This window comes from Brachycentrus maculatus, unplaced genomic scaffold (genome assembly GCF_059751285.1).
Source record: "Brachycentrus maculatus isolate JH-2025_06_01 unplaced genomic scaffold, ASM5975128v1 h1tg000135l, whole genome shotgun sequence".
NCBI classification, from domain to species: domain Eukaryota; kingdom Metazoa; phylum Arthropoda; class Insecta; order Trichoptera; family Brachycentridae; genus Brachycentrus; species Brachycentrus maculatus.
This window is the reverse complement of record NW_028280888.1, coordinates 238,487-262,002: the sequence shown is the minus strand read 5'-3', so window position 1 is coordinate 262,002 and position 23,516 is coordinate 238,487. Positions and strand designations below refer to the sequence as shown.

Genomic DNA, 23,516 nt, shown 5'->3' with positions numbered 1-23,516 from the left:
TATATATATATATATATATATATATTATATATATATATATCTATATATAATTACAACATTATCAAATCTTCAATTTTACCCTAGTCTACTTACTATGGGAAAATTAAAAAAAATACCCAATGATTATTCAAAATAAAGGATTTTTGAACAACTTTAGATGTTACCTTGGGATGAGGAGGTTATACTTTTAATGACGTCAATGGATTAAACATCTTCGACACACACGTTCGGCTGTGGTAAAATGAAATCCTGTTTCACGAAGTAAAAAGTGCTCATGGGAAGGAATCGAATTACTTTGAATCGTACATGTTCATCAATACTAATTTCATACGTCTACCTCCTCAGCAGTGTTTGACTGTACTAAGGTATTTGACTAACACGCATTCCTAAAATTGAAAGATGGCGTTTATCCACAACAAACAAATTCTAATGAACTAATATATTTTCTTGGCGAAATCTAATTTGAAGATATATTTTTTAAATATTCGTATGTGTGATGATTCATATGCACAATATATGTGCATGTGATTTTTTGACATCTCATCAAAGATGAAGAAGAATATGGAAGTCTGGGCATTTACGGGGCTGACGACCGTTATAGTCTGGTTTATGTGATCAAAGTGATCACACGTGTAACATTCACCAATTCTACCCAATATTGACAACCACACTACTCAAATTCTTGGAAATTCCATATATATATATGAACCGATTTTGAAACATTGTTCTTGAATCAACTTCAGAACTTCACTAGAGACATCTATTGGTGAGATGTAAAGAAGCTTTTTACTAAGCAGAAATTATATTAGTATGTGAGGTCCGAATCCTGGATTTTTATCACACACATGAGAAACGCCAGAATATTTCATTTTCATTTTTATTATTTAAGCTTATAATTTGACCAGATAATTTATTTACAACATTTTGAGTGTGTCCAAAAACTTGTTCGCAAAATCTGGATTATCTCCAATTACAGGAGTTATTTTCATATTATTTTTTGACACCTCATCAAAGATGAAGAAGAATATGGAAGTCTGGGCATTTACGGGGCTGGTTATTTTCATATTATGAAAATAATATGAAAATAACTCCTGTTATTGGAGATAATCCAGATTTTGTGAACAAGTAAATCTTGTAAACAAGTAAATGTCCAAATGGACACACTCAAAATATTATGTACATGTGCACTAGAGACTATAGCTCTGACTAAGAGAAATGCAGAGAAGCTCAAATGCACTCAGCGATCCATGGAAAGGTCCATGCTTGGTTTAAGCCTGATGGATAATGTAAGAATTGGATGTATTAGGAACAGAACCAAAGTAGAGTACATCATGGATCGCGTATCAAGACTCAAGTGGCAATGGGCGGGACGTGTTGCAAGACCGGACCCCACAAAATGGACCCCAATTTTTTTAAGATGGATACCTTGGAAGAATAAAAGAGGCGTCGGAAGACCCCGAAAGAAGTGGTCCACTGTGGGGGTAAAAACTGGCTGCAAACAGCAATCGGCAGAAGGAAATGGAAGGACACGGAAGAATCCTATATCCAGCAGCGGAGAACAGAAGGCTAGAGAAGAATGATTAATTCGTCACTTGGTACAGATAAAAGAAAAGTATTAGTAGCGGCCCCAATGCAAGAATGAAGAGCGTGGTCCATTATTGAGGAGGCCCCCTAAATTAAAATTAATGTTTGAATTCTTGTAGGTAGGTGCTCTTTAAAACTAAGGGCACAATGTGTTTCAGAAATGTTGAAGGGGCGATTCGTAAATGTCGCCTCGTAACGACAAATTATTGTGGCTTGCATTGGGAAGACGTAAGGGTAGTTATTGTAATACTTTCCTTATCTATAATTAAAATATAACTTTGCTTTAAAATCACAATTTTTTTTAATATCTAATTTTAAAACAAAATTACATTTTAATTATAAAATGTAGAATCACAAAGTTAGTACTTCAAATACAAATTATGCTTTCCTTATCATTCATCGTGCAATACCATATAGCGAGATGGCTAAACGATCGGCTATAAAACTTTATAAAAAAATTATATTTGTAATAACTTTGAGCACATGCTATAGCTGGTGTTTCCCCTGTCTATTTATTCTCCTTAAAACTTGCATTTAAATTGAAAGAAAATTTGAATAAAAGAGAAGAGATAAAATAAATTAAAGGAATTGCGTGGCAATATTTCCTGTTGACGATAGAAACTAAGTTTTTAGATTAGATTATCATCAGAATCCACGATTAGCTAAAATCTTTTATAACACAGGATGCAGGAATTATAATTTATCAGATTTCGTTGAACAGTAAAAAATGTATATGCCAACACATGGATCTTTTCATGGATGGATACACACACACACACATATATATATATATATATATATATATATATATATATATATATATATATATATATATATATATATATATATATATATATATATATATATATATATATATATATATATATATTATAATATATATATATATATATATATATATATATATATATATATATATATATATATATATATATATATATATATATATACTGTGTTATGCAATAAATATATATATATATATATTTATTGCATAACACAGGCAAATCTTCCATTCGTTTGTATAGATTTAAACAGCCTTGAAATCAATATGATGCAATAATAGTCCATGATCCTACATGATAGATATAAGCATGAACTCTTATGAATAATGACAGTCGATTGAATACGTCAATATATATTTTGCCTCATCGAACTATTACGCTAGATGCTAGATCAACCAATAATATTAGACAAATGTAAAGTTCTAATAGTATTTATTATGAAAATGAAATGGAGTAAATTAAGGGGGGATTCGAATAATTAAAATTCAGAATGTGCACGACAGTGCAAGAGGTCGGTCGTGCTTTCGCATGCGAATTGAAAAATATGTGTTTATTGGAAAATTACATTTTTTTTGAAAATACATATAGAAAAAAATCAACAGTTTTTTTTTAACTCGTAACCTTTCAATCATTTTTTTCTTTTTAAAACCATGTATTTATTTCGAAGAAGAACATACTGTTTCAATTTTAAGAAAGAAAAGTAATACAGTTACGTCAAATGTACCTGAGTTTAAAGAAAATTAAGTTGCGATTTATTGTATATTGGGCATTAAGAAAGAAAAAAAATAATTTGGAATTAAAAAAGGGGGAAAATGAATTTAGAAGAAAACACGATGTCATCAATGTTAAATAAAATTATTATGTCGTTCATCCAATTTCCAATGTTTTATTAAGTTTTCAAAGGCGTTGAACTAGATGTACTATAATATTTGAAGTTGCATACCCAACCTATTTTTTATTTCCATCGATCTGTGTCTGCTGCTGTCCGAAATTCGGAAGGGAAACTGCCCGCCCTCTCTAGACAACGCAAGTCTTTCTGCCCCATGCGTCATCTCAATATTGCAGATAATTATTTTATTTTATTTTTGCATATGGTAACCCTAATTCTTAATAAAGGTATGCGCGATGAAATCAGACGGTTGGCTTTGTTTTGACAGCACAAAAAGTTAATAGCTTTGTAATTAATTTGCTTTGTACGAAGGCAGAAAAACAAGTCTTTGACGTCAGTTGGTCATGTGCAATTTATCGCTCAATAAGGGGGTGTGTCTTTTGATGAGGAGAACGTGGCAAATTTAGCATCATCAGCCAGGGGATCAAGTGACCATTGACACCGTGTATGATAATATGACGCGCAAGTAAATTGATTCAATGAAGATGTTCCGGAATTGAATTGATTGAATAGAGTTTGCTGCACACGAATTTGCAGGTTTCTGAAGTAGGCATATATGAGGAGATACATGAATGTGGAAGAAGCGAAGAATGTTGGCAAATACAGAGTAGTGTGGCGTTCTACTGTCTCTGCCTACCCCTGTAGTAAGCGGCGTGATGGTTTATTAGTTAGTTAGTTCTGAAGGCACAATTATGGGGTCCTTTTCCCAAACTAACTAGGTGCATATTTCTATAAAGACAGTTCGCTGGGAATTGATCGTTTTTACCACGTATTGTTTAAAATAAAATAATAAATAAAATGATTTCATCTTTATTTTACATATTTGGAAATTTTACTAAACTTGTTTCATAAATATTTTTTTGATTATTTGTAAGAGATCATGAATAATTCGTATCTACGAACCTCAATTATGTAATTATTAATAGCTCTTTTAAAAAGTAATCCGCTATTTAATAATATTATGGATCATTTACTTGTGTATTATTACATTATACACACGAAATGATCCATAATATATAATTACATTAATAAGAAAGAAAGAAAGCATCGTGAAGAATAAGTAAAATAAAATAATGCGTGTACATAGGACGGTATTCATGATTTACGTTTAATTTAGAGATGTATTATTATTATTATTTTTTTTTTATTATTTTTAAATATTTTTTTTTACATTGAAGAAGCGACAACTATCGATTCATGGCGAAATTACCTCCAAATCCAAATCTAGTATTTAAAATATATATGACCTAAGAATACGCAAATTTTACTGATAACAACATGTATCTCATTGCTGGTTTTTCTGTAGTTATTAAGCTACACTAAAGTATAATATTTTTTTGTATAATATTTCATACCTGTACTCTGCTCATTGTTAAATACAGTTAAAGTAATCTCGACCATTTTCACTAAACTGTTTGCAAACGCTAAATTGTTTTTTTAGAGAATGCATTATTATGCAAAAAACTGAATAAACTAATCAATTTTATATAAAATCATTTTGTTAAGACTTCATTCATTTATTTATTGGAAAACTAACAGAATATTTACAAAAATAACATAATAAAATAAAAGAATAAAAAAAAACAATTACAGGTTGTCACTTAAGTAATCTAAAAATAAAAATATACTGTCATGTACATAAATGTATAACTATATAATAAACTGATGTTTCATGGAGTTATATAAAGAGATTTTGAGTCAATGCAATTAAGTTATTTTTGGCTACAAACTTTTTTCGACTTCAGAAGAAATCGAAGCAATGTATCCATGATATTGATAATATAGTACAATCAAGTAGACAGTAGACATGTAACTTTCTTAATTAGATTTGAGATTCCCTAAAGTACAAAGGAGATGAATCTGTCAGTAGGTTAGGTCATCAACCCGCCTCAGTTTTTGTCATGAAAAGCCAGTGCTTTCAGCATCCATAAAAATAAGAATTTACATCACATTAAGACGCGCTGGTCAGTATTAAAGTTATGTTAATCCATGTTTAAATTGTGCGTCAAGTCTTCACTATTTTTGTTAATTAATTAATTAATTGTTAATTAAAATACATAAAAAGGACGATTATTAAAATCAATTTTTAATCCCAAAATATATTTTGAAATAAATGACTCGTAAATCTAATAATAATCTTAGATAATTGTAAATCTAATATAGTATAATATAGTTAAGACTAATGAAAACCGTTTAACCGATGAGATGATATTCGTTACTTATCTCTGTTTATATTTTTGTATAGATTTTTTTTTAGTCAATTTGCCAAATAAACGCTTAAATACGATATACGTAATTAAATTTGTCCACTGATTGGCTTAATCAGCTTCAAATGATTGAATCCAAAAACTGAATTTAGTAACGACATGTAAAGAATCATTTGATCAATAAGGTTTTTTAATTCCTTCGCACATATCTACTATTATAACATAACGATTAAAAATCAATTAAAATTTCTGAAACGCACTTGTTTCAGAAACGTTATAACGTATCACGCTCGGCTGCCGTACTGAAGGTCCCGGGTTCGATTCCCAGGGGGGAGGGGTCAGATAAATACATGTAAGTGATTTTTTCACTGTAATATTTATTCAATACATATTACCCTGGACAGGTACCTGAAGTGAAGGACTGATAAACACCTTTTCTTCGTGTGTTAACGATCAAGATAACACTGCGTTTGAATATTGGTGTGAATGAAGAAGAAATATTTTTAAAAGGGTAGGTTCATTTATAGCTCCAATGTCACATTTTACTTTGAAAATTCATTGAAAAAATCTATAAAATTGGGTGGAAAAAAATTGTGTGATATTTTGCAAACGAATGTTTCATTTCAATATCAAAATGAATACTTTTGTATATTAGAATGCATGACGCTGAAATAAAAATACTCTTTCACCATAAAGTTCCGCATTTTATATTTGATTCTGAGTTGTAGAGCTTACTTAGCAACGTAAATAAGCATTCATTCGGAAAATGCGACAATTCTATTTGTGATGTTCCCACACATAGAAACGATAACGTCACGAGAAGTTTTCCTTTCACTGATGAAGCTTCTCTCCCAGAATCCTCAGAAATGCTAATTGTGCCTAATTACATTTTCTGCTCAATAAAAACAGGTTGTATTTTTACTTTTACAAGATAAAATATTACTATTTGATACCGTAAGTGATTCCAGGATTTATGGATAAGTAATGTTTTTTATAAAAATAAATAAAATAATAATAATAAAATTGTTGATGTACTAGACACAATTTTTATCCGCCTCCGTAGTGTGATGGCTAGCGTGATCAGCCACCATGCTAGAGGCCCCGGGTTCGATTCCCAGGAGGGTTAAAAATAATAATGACTTTTTAAATATATTTTAATTTAAACTTCAAATACAGAAAATAAATAAGTATGTACTTATGTGGTTATGTACTTATGTGGCGACATTATTGCTAAAAAGAAATATCTTCCAACCAACCTAAAACAGACTAGTGATATTAATCAAAACGTTTGAAACTATATATTGCTATTTGCAATCAGAAGGTAGATAGTACTTGAACATAAAAAAAAACATAAATTACAAATTGACATTTAAAAATACATAAATTGCAAAAGATGATAATAAGGAGGGCAAAGGAAAAAGGGAGATTAGGGAAGGAGGTAGAGGGAAAAAGTAAGGGAGGAGGTTTGATGGACAGTTTTCACTCTACATAGTATTTATATTAATTTTACCCAGTGGTATCTGAAGCGCAAGATGGCCTACGCCTTGCCTACATGTAAGATTGGGTCAATACGATGAAAAGCCCTATGCACACATACGTGCAGATGAGGGTTTGAAGAAGAAAGAAAGAAGAATTCTATGGAAATAGTGTATCTATTGATTCAAAAGTTTGAACTTTCACTACATTACCAATATCAATTAATGACTTTGTAGGAGAAAAGGGAAAATATGGGAAAACGTATTTTTTTTTAAAAATAACCACAACGTGCACAACGATTATAAATCATAAAGATATATCTTTCAGTGTTTTTTAATTAATATATTCAAAACAAATATGAGAAAACCTATTTATTAAGAAAAAAAAAACATATTGTATGGTATAATTTTATATTCAACGAATATTTCATAAAGAAGGATAAATTCCTCTAATAACTCTAAAAATATATTTATTGATATGGGGTTTAATTTTTAGAACTCCATATTTTAATTTACGTAATAATTTTTAAATCAAACAAAGATTTTTTGAGTTTACTAAGTTCTATTATATTAAAAAAAACACATAAAAATTAATATTGTGACAATTGTTTCACCTAGTTATGGCATTTTCAAACGAATGTGAAGATTTAATCAGTGATTTCATTTAATCTTCACATTCGTTTGAAAATGCCATAACTAGGCGAAACAATTGTCACAATATTCATTTTTATGTGTTTTTTTTAATAAAATACAACTTAGCAGACTTAAAAAATCTGTGTTTGATTTAAAAATTATAACATAAACTCTAAAAAATATTAATGTACATATTGTATTACTCTATATGAAATATAGTTAAAATAATAACTTAATTAAAAAGTGTTCAATAAATATATAACTTTAGCTTGTTCATATTTTACAAAATAAATTCTTCTTTAAATATAATATAATATAATCATCGTTCAATGCGCAGTAGTTGTCATCATTTGTAAATATATATTTCCTTAATTTAAATTCTTACCGGGTATATTTGACGTAAAAAGGTTTTTGCTATTATTTAAATCTTATTTATCTTTGTTTCTGCTATTGAGAAAAGCTCGTTTTCTTTTGTTAAGAAACGGAATCGTAGTAAGGCAAACATAAGAAATTAAACACCTTGAAATATAAATAAATAATTATAGTACGTATCTCGTCAAAAACACATTTTAAGACTACATATCTAATGTTATTGAAAGTGAGTATTACGTAATACAACGTCGTTGATGTGAATATATATTTTTAAATATAGTTAAAAAGTTGTTACGTCAGTGTTTAAGAGGTGTGGCAATTTTTTAACCCCTAAAGAATTTAAGTTTTTAATTAAGCAAACAAGAAAAAAATTAATACGTAATGAAGTTCTGTTTCAAAATTTAAGTTTTGTTTTTCTATCAAGGTTAAATAAGATCCGGTATAACAAAAATAGTAAATTAAATAAAAAACAAATACTTCAGACTAAAGCACAAAAAGCCATAGCAATTAATTCAATTTTAAACGACCAAAAAACCGATTATAATAATAGTTTTTTTTTATTTACATATTATATTATATAATTTTTACATTATACCGGTTTTATACTTTCAGATAATATGCTCAATATATGAACCCTTTTGTCCAATTCAAGGGGTATGAGGTGTTGATTTACGACTTAACCTGTCGAGTAGTAAGATATTAATGAAAAGGTGTATCTCAACATAGATGAAGAAGAATATGGAAATCTGGGCATTTACAGGGCTAACGACCTATCATAGGCTGGTTAAATGATCACTTTACACACGTGTAACATTCACCAATTCTACTCATAATAATCCAAATTTATGAACAAGTATTTAGACACACGGAAAATGTTGTAAGGAAAAGGTTGCAGAGTTAGTTTTTGAAACGAATTTTTAATTATTTTTCTGAATACATTTATTATCAACATTTTAAACATATGCCATGCACATAATCAACCCTTGTCGACGGTCGTACGCCCTGTAAATGTTAAGACTTCCATATTCTTCTTCATCTTTGTTGAGATGTCATAAATTTTCATTAAAATAAATATTCAATACACCATTGTCATCGCATGAAAATTTATCGATCAGTAAAAGACAAATTTAAATAATAATTCATTTTTCGTATGAAAAATTTGTCCTCAACTGTTCGTTGAAAATTTGATATAAGAAAAATAGCTGCTACATGGTGCATGAAAAAGTACTATAGGGATTCTAAATATTTGGTTTTATAAAAAATGAGGTATGTGTACTGTCCGTACATAAAACCGTCCAGTAGCACTTGCCGCAATATTTACGATTGGGTAGAAAATATTTGTCAATGATAGAAGGACCCACAACCTGAAGACGAGGAGAGTTGACCCCAATAGTCTACAAAGACGATAAGTTGGGATGGAACCAGGAAGAAGAAGAAGAAGAACTGGATAGAAAATATTGTTTCAGCAGTATGCCCGCCAAAGTGTAAACTAATCACACAAAAAAACGTTTTAAATAAATACAATATTAAAGTATTCTTCAATAACGGAGTGTTCTCAGCTAGGTCACTTTTTTTTCGATGGGTCGAAAAAAAGGAAAAAAAGGGGCTAAAAAACAATTGAGAAGGCTAACCTTCTCAATTGTTTTTTAGCCCCTTGTTTTCTAAAAAAACATATTTTTTGATGTACAGACGTGATGATAATTAATGGACTTACAACATTTTGAGTGTGTCCAAATACTTGTTCACAAAATCTGGATTGTCTCCAATTACAGGAGTTATTTTCATATTATTTAAATAAATATTATTTTATAAATTATCTGGTCAAATTATAAGCTTAATAATAAAAATGAAAATGGTATTTTCTGGCGTTCCTCATGTGTGTGATTATAATCCAGGATTCGGACCTCACATACTAATAAAAGAGTTTCTCCTCAATGAAAAGCTTCTTTTCATCTCACCAATATACGTCTCAAGTGAAGTTCTAGTGATTCAAGAACAAGGCTTCTAAATTGGTTCATATATATAGAACTTCCAAGAATTTGAGCAGTGTGGTTGTCAATAATGGGTAGAATTGGTAAATGTTACACGCGTGTAAAGTGATCACTTAAACCAGCCTATGACGGTCGTCAGCCCCGTGAATGGCCAGACTTCCATATTCTTCTTCATCTTTGATGAGATGTCAAAAAATAATATTAATAGACTTATCGAAGAGCAGTCGTTAATGACAAAAGAAAAAATAAAAGTACGTTACACAGCTTGAAAAAGAAACAAAGAACAAGATATTGTTCTAATAAGAACAACTTTTTATCCATATTTCTTCTTATTAATCAGTTTGAAATAATTTAAAGTAATAATTTTAAAATAAGCAAAAAATCAATCACCTCTTCCCGATATTAAAATGGATATCATGAAATGGGGTAGAATGGCCTTCAATTTGAAATCAATTTATGTTTGAATTCAAACATAAACTCTGGATTGAATAGACTGTGCAAATATAAATAAGATTGAAATGGTCGAATGAGAATATTGCAACCATATACAAAATATCATATTTCTTTAATATTCACGGTTATTTAGTATTTATTATACAATATTTGAGTCCATATTATATTTATATCGTCGAATATAATATTTTTTGACTTTTATTTGATTTGATCAGTGACCGGGTTTTGTCGTTACCGGCAGTCTGATTATGTCTATTATCAAAAGGAAAACCAAAGTAAATACTATTTTTTTTTACGACTTAGCACTCACAGTCGTAATTGTTGACAGTTAAATAAAAATTAATTAAAGAATTGACCAATATAAAAGAAAATACAAAAGAGATAATTCATGAAATATTGAACAGGTTAGTATGTACATTGAAAGCTCCTAACCGCAAACTCTCTTGCAAAGCAATTTTATTATGTGAACTAAATTGCGAAAATTATTAGAAAATGTGAAACATAATTGTTTCCTAATATCACTGTGAATTTACATTTAATAGCTTTCAATGCCCCTGTCTCTGCCAATCTAAATAAATATGTAAATACAAATTTGTAAAAAACCACTAAATTTCTAGAAGTGCCCCAGAGTAGGCAGTGAAAGGAATAAGTAGTAAATTAGTTCAGTTTGTCAGCTGAATCCGATTCTAACCCGACGTTAGCCGGTACACAGACGTCTCCAAAATCCTGACCAGCGCAGCAGACATACACGGAACAGTACTAAGGCATTTGCAGAAAAGGTTCAGTCATTGCATTTCCCACTCAGCCAAAGGTAAGTACAGATATGCATTGTTATGGGAAATCTCGTAGAACATCTCGTTGAGCGAAGGAGGTTGCATTAGCTATCGGTCATGAGCGACATATTAAACATGAGTTTGGGCATCATTAATTTTTGAAGCCAATTGTAAATATGCGCAAAAGCCAATGATATACCCGTTTTTTGTACATATGCAGGCGTAGGCTCGTACGTCATTCGTCATAATTGAAATGAAGTGTTTTGGCAAGTATGGACCAAGCAAATAAAAGAAAAAACTACAAGGTCATAAGAGTTAAATTCATCAAATTGTTTGTGTAATAATACGGTAGAAGAATGGTTACGTCTGATGGTCTGTTGTCCGGGGGTGTGGCATGACCAATCACGTACTAAACAAAACACGACAGCTAGATGAATGCTGATTAGTGAACACAAAAACAAGTTTTGATTTGCATTTATCGCTGAAAAAAGCGAAATACCGATGGTTTTCATATTCTCCTCTGTTAAAAACGTCAAAATTAAAAATTAAAAAGAAGATTGAATGATGATATGAAGATAATTATTTCACAATTATAATTAAAATGTAACTTTGTTTTAAAATTACTATAAATATTTTACTATAACTTAATTAAAATAAGACTGATTAATACTATTAATCAGTCTTGATAAAGAAGCGGTTAGCTTCGAAACCGGTAGACATTATAATTACGTTAAAATAAAATATTTATAGTTATTTTAAAACAAAGTTACATTTTAATTATAAAATGGAAAATCACAAAGTTAGTGCTTCAAATATAAATTATATAATTATTTCAATATAAAAATAAAACATTTGCATGTATAAGACTACTTTTTTGAGTTTATTAATGTGAACACGACTAGTTTCGAGAACTACAGATGTTATCATTAACAGGTATTGAATATTGACTGTTCTTCTTTTAATGAGAGCATCTGTAGTTCTAGAAACAAGTCGTTTTTATATTAATAAACTCAAAGTAGGCTTACACGCGAGTAAACTGTATGCTTTATGTTCACATTTAAATCAAGTTATTCCATTACTCTACAAAGTTAATGCAAAATCAATACATTTTGTTTATTTATATATATATATATATTTATATATATATATATATATATATATATATATATATATATATATATATATATATATATATATATATATAATATATATATATATATATATATATATATATATATAAATATATATATATATATATATATATATATATATATATATATATATATATATATATATATATATATATATATATATATATATATATATATATATATATATATATATATATATATATATATATATATATATATATATATATATATATATAGTTTACTACTATTTCGATAATTTCACTTAATCTGGCCTAAATGCAAAATGCGACTGGTCATTTTTATCTTCGAGAGACGCGAGCTAGTGCGACACGGGTATACATCCCCGAGTGGCATAGTAATTACAACTATACCTTTTTTTCACCCCTATAGTACCCTTTATTCTTCCTCTATTTATTTTCTCATATAGCAGCCCTTCATATGTCCTTCACCTTCAACTCTTTCATGTACATCATTTGCATCCCATCAAACATAATCCACTCTTATACCCATCAATTTAAAGCGCAGGACTGATCATCTTGCCTCAACAACTTGGTAATTTGTCTTTTTGACCACATGGTTGCTAATATAGACAGAATTTGAAAAAAAATTGTTTGCAAACAAATGTTGAGATTTTTAATGGTACAATATGGATTTATCACAAGGTTTCTTGTCATTAAAGGATCGTTGCCTAGTTTCAAAATGCGGAATACCAGTTTTGATACAATGCTATAAAAATATGACGTTGCGTTCGCAAGTCGTTTTCACCCCAACCAATCATTTCAGGAAGCTAAACATTTGGAACTACGAGAAATTTATTTCCATCAGTGACTAAAAAATGTTGGCCCAAAAATTTTTTTATGCGCCAACATTTATTTCCTAAAAAAAGAAATAGTAATAGTAGACAAAGAATGAATAGTGAACTAGAAATCCCTTACTTTCTTTTAAATAATTCGCGTAAAAACACTATTTTTTTTATAGCTCCAATACTTTTCAATGCATTTCATAAAGATAATATATGGAAAAGATTTATTATTAGAGTTTTTTCCATCTAAAATTTTGTTAAATTATTTAAATCGCTTATTTTTTTATTGAATAAATTAATGTTTAGACTAATTACTAAGAGCTTCATGGTATCAGAAATGAAGACTTTGAGGATTATATCTAGCAAGAGTCTATGAGATAGAATGAGGAACACCAGGATAAGATAAATATGCAGGATCGAAGAAGTCGTTAGGTTGGGAGAGCAACGAAGACAATGCTATGCGTATGTGCGGAGAATGGAAGCATACATTGCATTACCCGGCCAACACCAAGGTCGACGACTCCCGGGCAAACCACCAAAGAGAGATTGACAGCTACGAATTGACATGGTAAGAGGTTAATCCGTCACAAAAACAGGCCACAGGGCATACACCATGAAGAAGCAGAAGAAGAAAAATATGTATGAATGTCATTTTAATACTACAAACTTATTAATTTAATATTTATTGTCTTCCTTTAATAACTTTTATTGAAGCTTAAAATGTATACCCAGACATAGACCATGCCTTTGTGGGACTGTTTTGTGTTAAGAGAATAATATATTTTGTGTTAGTAACATATGTTTATTGTAAAATATAATCAATAAATAAATACAAAAATCTCCGAATAATTTATAAGAATAAGTTTTTTAATGTAAGAAGGCAAAGGGTCTTGCATCCCTTATATCACTGTAAGATCACATATTAGATCCATTGTTATCTTACGTAAAGAGAGGAACTATTTTTTTAGTCCTATCAAAGTTGACTGGTGATACTGATGGAGAGAAAAGTGACTACTTAATAGCAATCATCGTGTGTGTATGTATATCTATATGTCGATCAAGATGAGCGGCTCACCGTCATCATTCCCAAAGTACAAAGTATCATTGAACATGATTTAATTTATGTAAAAGCGTTAATAAGTTTGGCTCCAATCGCGTGTCACTCGCGGGCCTTATTATTTTCACTCTTTGCTTGACCTCTGCTGACCAGCACTGGTTACCAAGAGAAGACGAGCTGCCAAAATACACGATCACTTGACACTCTTCATTGATTCGTCAGTTTCTTCTGGAAAGGTCGAGAACATTTGGAAATTTTAAACTCTAATTTGGACCGTGATATCCAGAAACCATCCAACCCACGATTCGCAAAATTTCCCTTTTTGATGAATGCTACTTCATCAATCTTCTTCTAACCCTCATCCACACCCAATGGTGCGTAGGGCACTGGATCGTATTGACGCAGTGTTATCTTGATCGTTACTTGCCTGAAGGCAAGGTGATTGCTCCTGCGCTTCAGGGACCATTAGTGTAATATTAAATAAATATTGGAGTGTAAATTTATTAATATTTATTTTCACCCTCCTCTGGGAATCGAACCCGGGAACCCAACAGTAGCTAAAAATGCTAACCGTTACACAATGGAAGCGTACAGTTCATCCATTCACTTCATCAATGGTAAGTTTTTTTATTTTCAGAAGATCAACACAATATTTATTGGAGAGCTTTTTTCTAACCCACAACCAATACATCCATGAAAAAAAGTTAAAAAACATCCATGTTGGTTGAGAACTCTCAGTTAAAATTATTTACATGCGTTATTTATTGCAGAAAAAATCAGTGTGGTTTGACTTAGAACTACAAGAAGTAAAAAAACAATTTCGATGAAACAATCCAAGAAAGATGGTTGGAGGTGTGATGTATTCGTTCTATCATTTTATTAATTTTGCTGTAACCATCTAACCAATGAAATAACGAAATGTACCTCATAAACAAAATAATCAACATGAATATACAACTTGAATATGACACAGTGAACAATGCTTCTTGATGGTACTCGTAATAACAAAACAAACCTTACTTCTACCATCTAACACAAAAATGTACAAAAAAGAACTCCACCGGCAAGACACACAAGGTGGCTTGGTGGGTCTCTGAAAAAAAATTTCTACATTTGTAAAAATTGTGATTTAAATAAATGTATACAAATAATATAAAAATAAAAAAGATTATACCTCAACAGCTCCGCTTTTAATATTTTGCTGAAACCAATGAAATAGCAAACTGTACCTTATAAACAAAATAATCAAGATCTTGAATATGACACAGTGAACAATGGTTCTTGATGGTACTCGTAATAATAAAACAAACCTTACTTCTACCATTTATCATAGCGATGTTATATTTTTTTAGGTTCTGAAAACATTAAAATGCAATCATCTCAGCTTGGCAATTTGTGGATTAGATGGTTTCTGCATAACATGGTCCGTGTGATGTTATAAAAAATTGCAGTAGTAACTGGGCGCTGTGAATAATTAATGAGATACGATGGTAAATTGTGCTTAGTTAGGATTTTTCCAGAATATTTGTGACGTAAAACTAGTAGAAGTGAGTCGAGAAGAATTATATTTGTTCTTGGTTTACAGCCAATAAATCTATTTTCGTAATTTCTAATTTTGCGAGGGTGTTTAAATTAATTTTAAATTTTTCTCACATTTGTCATTCTTATACCTGTTCCTATGACACTGGTGCTGGTGACAAAATTAAAATCACGTAATAGGCTAATGGTATTAGCAAAGAGTTTTCTTTAAAAAGAAATCGTGTTTAAATTAATGTTGATATCTTGAATGTACATATGTGTTCAAAATACTTATACAATTTATTAGCAAGACATGTGAAAAATGCGCAATTATTAAATCATGTTATTCTCACATCTATGCCAAATCAATATTTGTAAAAGAAATATTAAAAAAAGTTTTTTTTTAGAATGTCTTTATTAATGCATAAGTAAAAAATAAAACAGCAGATTCAAATATATCATCACCTTAAATTAAATAAAACAAATCCATTTCGCTTCAGTATGAAGCTGAAGCATTTAATGTTTACACCAGTGTTTCCCAATGTAATTTGAAAATCTTGGGAGGCAATGCGAAAATCGTTAATATTTATTACATTGATGTCAACGAACGTATTTTCGAAAAAAAATTGCAACTCCGACTTTTGGAGTAGGTATATCGTAGTCATACAGGAGAAAGTGACATTTTTTTTACAAAAAACGTGATCATTGACTGTTTGCTATCTAACTAGCTTAATATTGCCCTGAAAAAAAATACCAAAGGATTTTAAACTTGGAAGTATAATATATTGACTTTTGAAAATCACTAACTGCATTGATGATTATTTTCTTGCCAAGCAAAAGTGACTTAAATGGCCCTCTTGAACATTTTACGTTTTGTTAGTTGGTCACTTTCTCCTGTACGACTACGATATTATTGTTAGTGATAGATGGAAATACGAGTCCAACGTAAAAATATTGAGATTATACTCGGGTACTTCGAATGTGTGTGATTGACTTGTTCGTTTGTTAAAAACTTATTTTAATTATATTTCCCATGCAAAAATGAAAAGTAATAGTATGAGAAATGTTCGTCAGTATTCAGAAGATTATTCTCATTTTTTTTCCAAGCCAAGCCCAAGGATCACACTAATTTTCTTTGAAGTTGTAATATAACATAACATGCAAATTATTTATTTACGAAAATTAAATATTGTGGTATATATTGCGCATTTTTTAAATGGAAATAATTCACGTTTTTCAGAATTCGTTAAATAAAAAATTGTTGGCAAATAAAAAATTCATAGAGGAGCGTGGAAATTTTTGAATCGTTAAAGTGGGGCATGGTACAAATAAGGTTAGGAAACACTGGTTTAGACCAAAAATTAAGAGGTTGGAACCATCGCACCAAGTTTCTTAATAAGTCCGAATTTTTTCTTCCTTGACACTCCTTCGTCCTCATTTCCTACTTGCCCATCCTCTGAATAGACCACTCTTGCTGACAGAGAGGACACCTATTATTCTGCTTCACCCACAAGGACATGCAGCAGTAATGGAAGCTGTGGTTGCATTCACCCCAGACGACCACACAGTCCTGTTTACCGTAAGAGTCCTTCTTGCTCTCCGCTTGGCAACGAAGACAAGCATCTGAAACAAGAAAAAAAAAACATGTCAATATTTTTAGATTCCCAAACGATAACTTGACCTTTAGTATAACTACATTTTTACTCAAATTGATATTCGATACGAGAAAACTTCTTATTCAAACAGTTGACTTAAGTGGTCCGCTAATGTTTACGTCTCAAAAAATTAATATACACATTTGAAATTAGCCATCCATAACCTTTTTGGCAGTTTTTATAAGAATGACGTAAACACCTAATGAGATAGATAAACAGTATTTAAATACACAAGCATGGTTGGCTATCTCCATACAAGTTGTCCCAGACTTGACATGAGGACACGAATAAAAACACATGAAGACATCAACAAAATATTTTAACAAATGTCGAGTTACTAAGCAGTTGAACAGAAGTCGCAAACGTATGTGATATGTTCAAATAAATAATGGAAAAATAGATATATTGTTTATTGATTTGGCATTAACTTTGTGGAATAACGTGATGCTTTCAATATAAAAATTAAAATACTGTATAAATAAGAGTTTATTAATGTAAACATGACTACATTCGAGAACTACAGATGTTCTCATACAGTCTGTATTTTTGCCTGTTAAGGAAAAACAGTTCCTTATAAATTAAAAAAAGCGCACTCAATCTATTGTTATCTATATAAATAAAAACGAGATTTAGCTTTGAATTGAATTTAGCTGTTTTTAAGGCAAAACACCTGCCAAAAATATGAAATATTATACTTAAAACAATTATAAATCGTGTTTTGACTTTCCTTTATAAATAATTAAGAATGATGCAATCGCACGAAAAATATGTGCCAATTCAATAAATAAAATAAGTTTATATATTGAATGTTAAAATCAAACGCTGATTTTGAGAGTCTACATGATTGTATTTTATTATTAAAAATACAAAAATAAAATTTGTGACAATTATTTCGCTTTGTTACGGCATTTTCAAACTAATGTCTTTAGTTTGAAAATGCCATAACCAGGTGAAACAATTGTCAATAAATTTTATTTTAATGGGGTTTTAACAATAAAAGACTCAATAAATCAGTGATTGATTTTAACATGTAATGTATAAATGAAAATAGAGATCTAAAAATTAAACGCCAAAAAACAAATTAAGTGGGTTCCCAATTATTATTTTTGTTTATTTCATTATGTTTGAGTTTATTTTTAATGGTCTCCAGAAATATAAAATATTCAAATCGACAACCTGTAAAGGTAAGATACATATACATATCGCTCACTCCTTTCAAGAACGTCATAAATCAAAAATCGTCAATTTTCAGTTGTGCATGTTTTCGTAATGCCCAGAAAATTTACTATATCCCAGCAAAAGAGGCATATTTTTTACTTAATATTTACCCGCTACATGGCAAAAGGTGTTGTTTTTGCATTTTGAAGAAAAGGTATGGTTTAATTATTTTTTTGAATAAAATAAATATTTTTCAAACGGAGAAAAAACCGTCAGGTTTTACCTAAAAAAATCTGTTGCACAGTAAAAAGTTTAATAAATGTCTTGATAAATATTTTTATTGCATTGTATTATATTTTTAAACTTTAAAAACGCTGTCCTGAAAAATCAAGTTTTTTGATTTATGACGTTCTTGAAAGGAGTAAGCGATATGTTCTCTTTTTCTTGATTGAATCGTAAAAGAGATTTGTTTTTATTCGTGCTTCAATTTAAACAGAACTTCAACGCCAGTATCGATTAAACGAATAGATATTATGTCTACGTTTTCGATATACTATCCACTTGGTGTCAATATATCTATAATATATCATATATTCACGCACGCAAACGTCCAGCCAATTTAATATATCGCGTACGCTCAAAACAATTTTCAATTCACCACTAAATTAAAATATATTGAACACGTTCAATGAGATTCGTTGACACTAGAAAAAATTACATAATTCACAGTGAATGGAAAAATAACAAGTTAAATATTGGAGCATACATTTAAAACAACGACAATTAATACACACACACATACATATTCTTCTTCAAACCCTTATCCACACCCCAATGGTACATAGGGCACTGCATCATATAAACGCAGTGTTATCTTTATCATTAACACATTAACAAAAGGTTATCAGCCCTCCGCTTCAGGCACCAGTTCAGGGTAATATTGAGTAAATATAAAAGTGAAAAAATTACTTATATTTTTTTTAACCCCCCCTGGGTATCGAAGCTAGCTATTTGGCTAGCTAATGAACACTTGTGTAACGTTCAGTATTCTGCCCATTATTGAACATTCGTATTGCATTCTGTTTTGAAAAATGTTTACTCGCATATGCACTGTTGTTGGATTCCTTGCGTACGTTAGTTGTAATTTTGATTTTAATTCGGAATTTTGGCTGAGGATGATTCGTTCAGTTGAGGATGATGGAAAAATTGTATAATAATGGACAATCGCACTATTAGGATAAACAATTGATTATTAATATTTATTCTATGAAATTTAATAAGCAAGTGACTTATCTGGGAAGTGCTTTTGAGATTACGAGGAACAGAACGTAAGACATCAGTTACGTAGATTTATAAAATAATAATTCAATTAATTTTTCATTGGAAATGAATTTAATGAAATATCGTAAAAAGTTTGATAACTTTGATAACGTTTAGTTTAGACATATGTACGTGCCCTCGGCACCGTCTCGTATCGTATAACTGCATCTGCAGTCAGCATTATTATTAATAATAATAAAATCATAAAATTACTTGGTTTGCTGAAGAAACTGCATTCCAGTTAACTAAAGTGTGTAAAATTTTATAATGCATTACGTAAAATCTTATCATTTTGCGTGGGTAGATCCTGAATGCTATATCTATCTATGGTAGATACATAAAGAACAGATAAATTTCATTTTTTCGTGTTTTTTATTTATCTTGGCAACGGTCGTCGCTTCATATTGTTAAAATGTTATAAATATGATTTTTTTTGGAATATAGTGGAACCCCAGAAATACGAACAACATATTGAAGAAAAACATTTATGTAGGAAAATATTTTAAAAACACGCACACAAAAGAACATATTTATTATTGAATAAAATTATTATATATAACCTAATTTTGTTTAAAAAATATTGAAATGTTTAAGAAAGTATTTGGTACTGTGCCTGTATTTCTACTTAAGTACTGTAATATTAGACTGAAATGTAAAAAGTTGCAAATAATGTACATATAGTATTCCTTAAAAGAAGCAATGTCATATGGTTCTTCAAGCAATTTTTTTTGTGAAGAAAAGAGAAATATTTGTGTTTTATTTTATTTTATTATTTACATAAATATTTCATACTATTTCTGTGAGCCTAAGCGGCTCATTATTTGAAATAGGTATCAAATTGCGGTAGAGTGGGTTCGGACCGAGAAACTCTGACCACGGGACCACAACCCGACACGCTGATTTAACGCTTAACGAACAAGAAAAAATACAGAGGAAAAACACACAATCAGAAATTTCTCGGTTTATCCGAACTTTTCCAAATCCGAACAGACCACAGCCACAATTAGTTCGTATTTATCTAAATTTACCGACAACATTTTGAGTGTGTTGTGATAAGACACGATTAAAATGTTTACAACATTTTGAGTGTGTCCAAATACTTGTTCACAAAATCTGGATTATCTCCAATTACAGGAGTTATTTTCATATTATTTTTTGACATCTCATCAAAGATGAAGAAGAATATGGAAGTCTGGGCATTTAATGGGTAGAATTGGTGAATGTTACACGTGTGTAAAGTGATCACTTAAACCAGCCTATGACGGTCGTAAGCCCCGTAAATGCCCAGACTTCCATATTCTTCTTCATCTTTGATGAGATGTCAAAAAATAATATAAATTTACCGACATATTTTCATAGATGGCGTTTGGGATCAGCCCACTTCTCAATACATATTATTGATATGATTCCTTAATAAAATCAATCATTAGTACTTAAACTACGTAGTTCATAAAGCACGTATTGTCGTGCGAGCAAATAATTAAAAAAATATTACGTTAAAGTCGTGGGACACTATTATAAAGAAAAGAAAATAACTTAATAGTTCAGTTACGGTTATTGATTATCAGATAGCTGTGAAGCATAAAAAATAACGATTTATTGAATCCACATTTGAAGGTCAAAATGCATTTTGCAAAACGTGCAATAGAGTTGATATACGAGTACATACACATAAATTATTTGTTTTCAGATACATTTCCTTGTTGATTGAGCTCTCTTTCCCTCTCTCTCTGCTGATTTTTATTCGTGACGAAGACAATAATGTCTCCGAAATAATAACGAACTATAATGAAGATTTTGCGTTTCATTCGACGGAAATAGCAAGGTAATGAGTTTAAAGTAAGGACCCCAAAATTGTACATAGGATTACTGCAGTAAACACAAGACGTCATAATTGTCACTTAAAACGCCATGAGGAGGCTACCTGACGTTCGACTGCGAAACTGGTGTCACAGGTTCAATTCCCGCTAATTACAAAACGAATCGAATAAATATTTATTTTCGAATATTTGTGATGTTATTTTTTTTTTCATCTACCGCCCTTATCCTTCTATCCTACCCACATATAAGCCTTTACAATAGAGGCTTTCATAGAAAATATTTAAAATGAGCAAAGTAGCAAAAAAATACCAAGAATAAGTAAAAATACTACACAACGGCCCTAAACATTACAGATCAAACTAATACGAGTATAAACTTTATTTTTAGTCAATCTGGCTCTAAAAAACTTAGTCTTTATTTTTTTAATTTAACGTTTAAGTGGCTAAGATCACTCTCCATATGGGTGGAATGCCTTATTATAAAAAAAAAGTGGCTAAGCTGTTTCTTATAAAATTCGCAAGTATAAAGTTTTAAAAAAATACCAGCTCGAATTTTCAGAAGGTTTTATTTTTTAATTCAAATAAGCATAATTAAGCAAATAATAAATAATATACGAGTACATAGAAAATTTATTTTTATGTTGCCAGACAGAAAAGGAATCCAGGATATATGCCAAGATAAACTGTATTACTATTTATTAAAAAAAAAAAATAATATTACTGCCAAAAAAGATTTTCTATACACTTTTCGCTGTGCATAATTTATATACAATATTTTATTATGATAATTATTCATGTTGTTGAATAAATATTGGTAAATACCGTTTCTAAAATATAGCATGGTTTGATTTGGTTCAATTATAAGGATATGGGGGATATTATGGTTTATTCAAAATAGTTTCAGTACATAAATAAATCGAGCCTCCACAGGATTGGAAAGACCTTGTTCTATATGTACGTGCCTTTACACGGGTCCACATATTGCAATACGTGCAATTTAATAAAAACAATAACGTATTAAAAAGATCATAAGTATCATACATAAATTGCAATGACAACAATTATATTTACCGATTCGTTATCGAGTCCTATTTCTATAAAATAAGTAGATATTTGCTTGTAGTATTTGTTTACCTATTTTCCAAGCTGTTTAATATTTTAACTATGATATTATTCATACTGAGTACCAAACCAGAAGAAATAACAGACGTGCGAGAATGTCGTAAGTATTAAAAAGGTCTCGCCCTTGATTTCGACGAGCAAACAGTTCCTCATATTTTAATTTATTTATTTATAATACCTCTTACAATGCTTCTCCCTTCCATGCCTTTAAACCTGCAAAGTTTTGGTAAGCCTTCCATCCCGATTTTTGTTATTATCATTATTTAAGTTAATAACGATCAACAGGTTTTGAAAACAAAATTAATGGGGAACGGCTGAAAGACGCGATTGAAATCGTAATGGGTATCGCAGATATTTTACGTTGAACCTAAAGTATAATATTTATGGGTCGAATACTAGAGATTCATTTTTTTAAGATTCGTTAGTAACCCAGTATTCTCTAATATATTATTAACAATTGTAAATATTCGCGGACTACAATATAATATTTCAGTATTATTTAATGACAAAAAATAATATGACAATAAAATTATTCAGAAAAAATAAAAGTAATTTGTCAACAATGGTATTTTGAATTTTAATGTTTTTACAATACTGTCTGAAAATATTAAAAATCTATAAAAGAACAATGCAATTAAAAACATTGAAAATACTAAATGACAGCACCTGACAAGAAGACTTTGCCTTAAGAATCATTAGAAGAAGTAATGGGTAGGATTGGTGAATGTTACAGAGT

General features: G+C 30.0%; 1 protein-coding gene across 1 annotated transcript in view; it reads right to left on the bottom strand.

Annotated features, from left to right (window-relative positions):
- Positions 1 to 16,101: 16,101 nt before the first annotated feature.
- The window catches only part of LOC148309250 (RING-box protein 2-like), an 80,143-nt gene continuing 72,728 nt past the window's right edge, over positions 16,102 to 23,516 (bottom strand). The window contains exon 2 of the mRNA XM_088260433.1: positions 16,102 to 17,328. Coding sequence (XP_088116559.1) covers positions 17,147 to 17,328 — 182 coding nt within the window. The 3' untranslated portion in view covers positions 16,102 to 17,146. The remainder of the gene's footprint in view (positions 17,329 to 23,516) is intronic.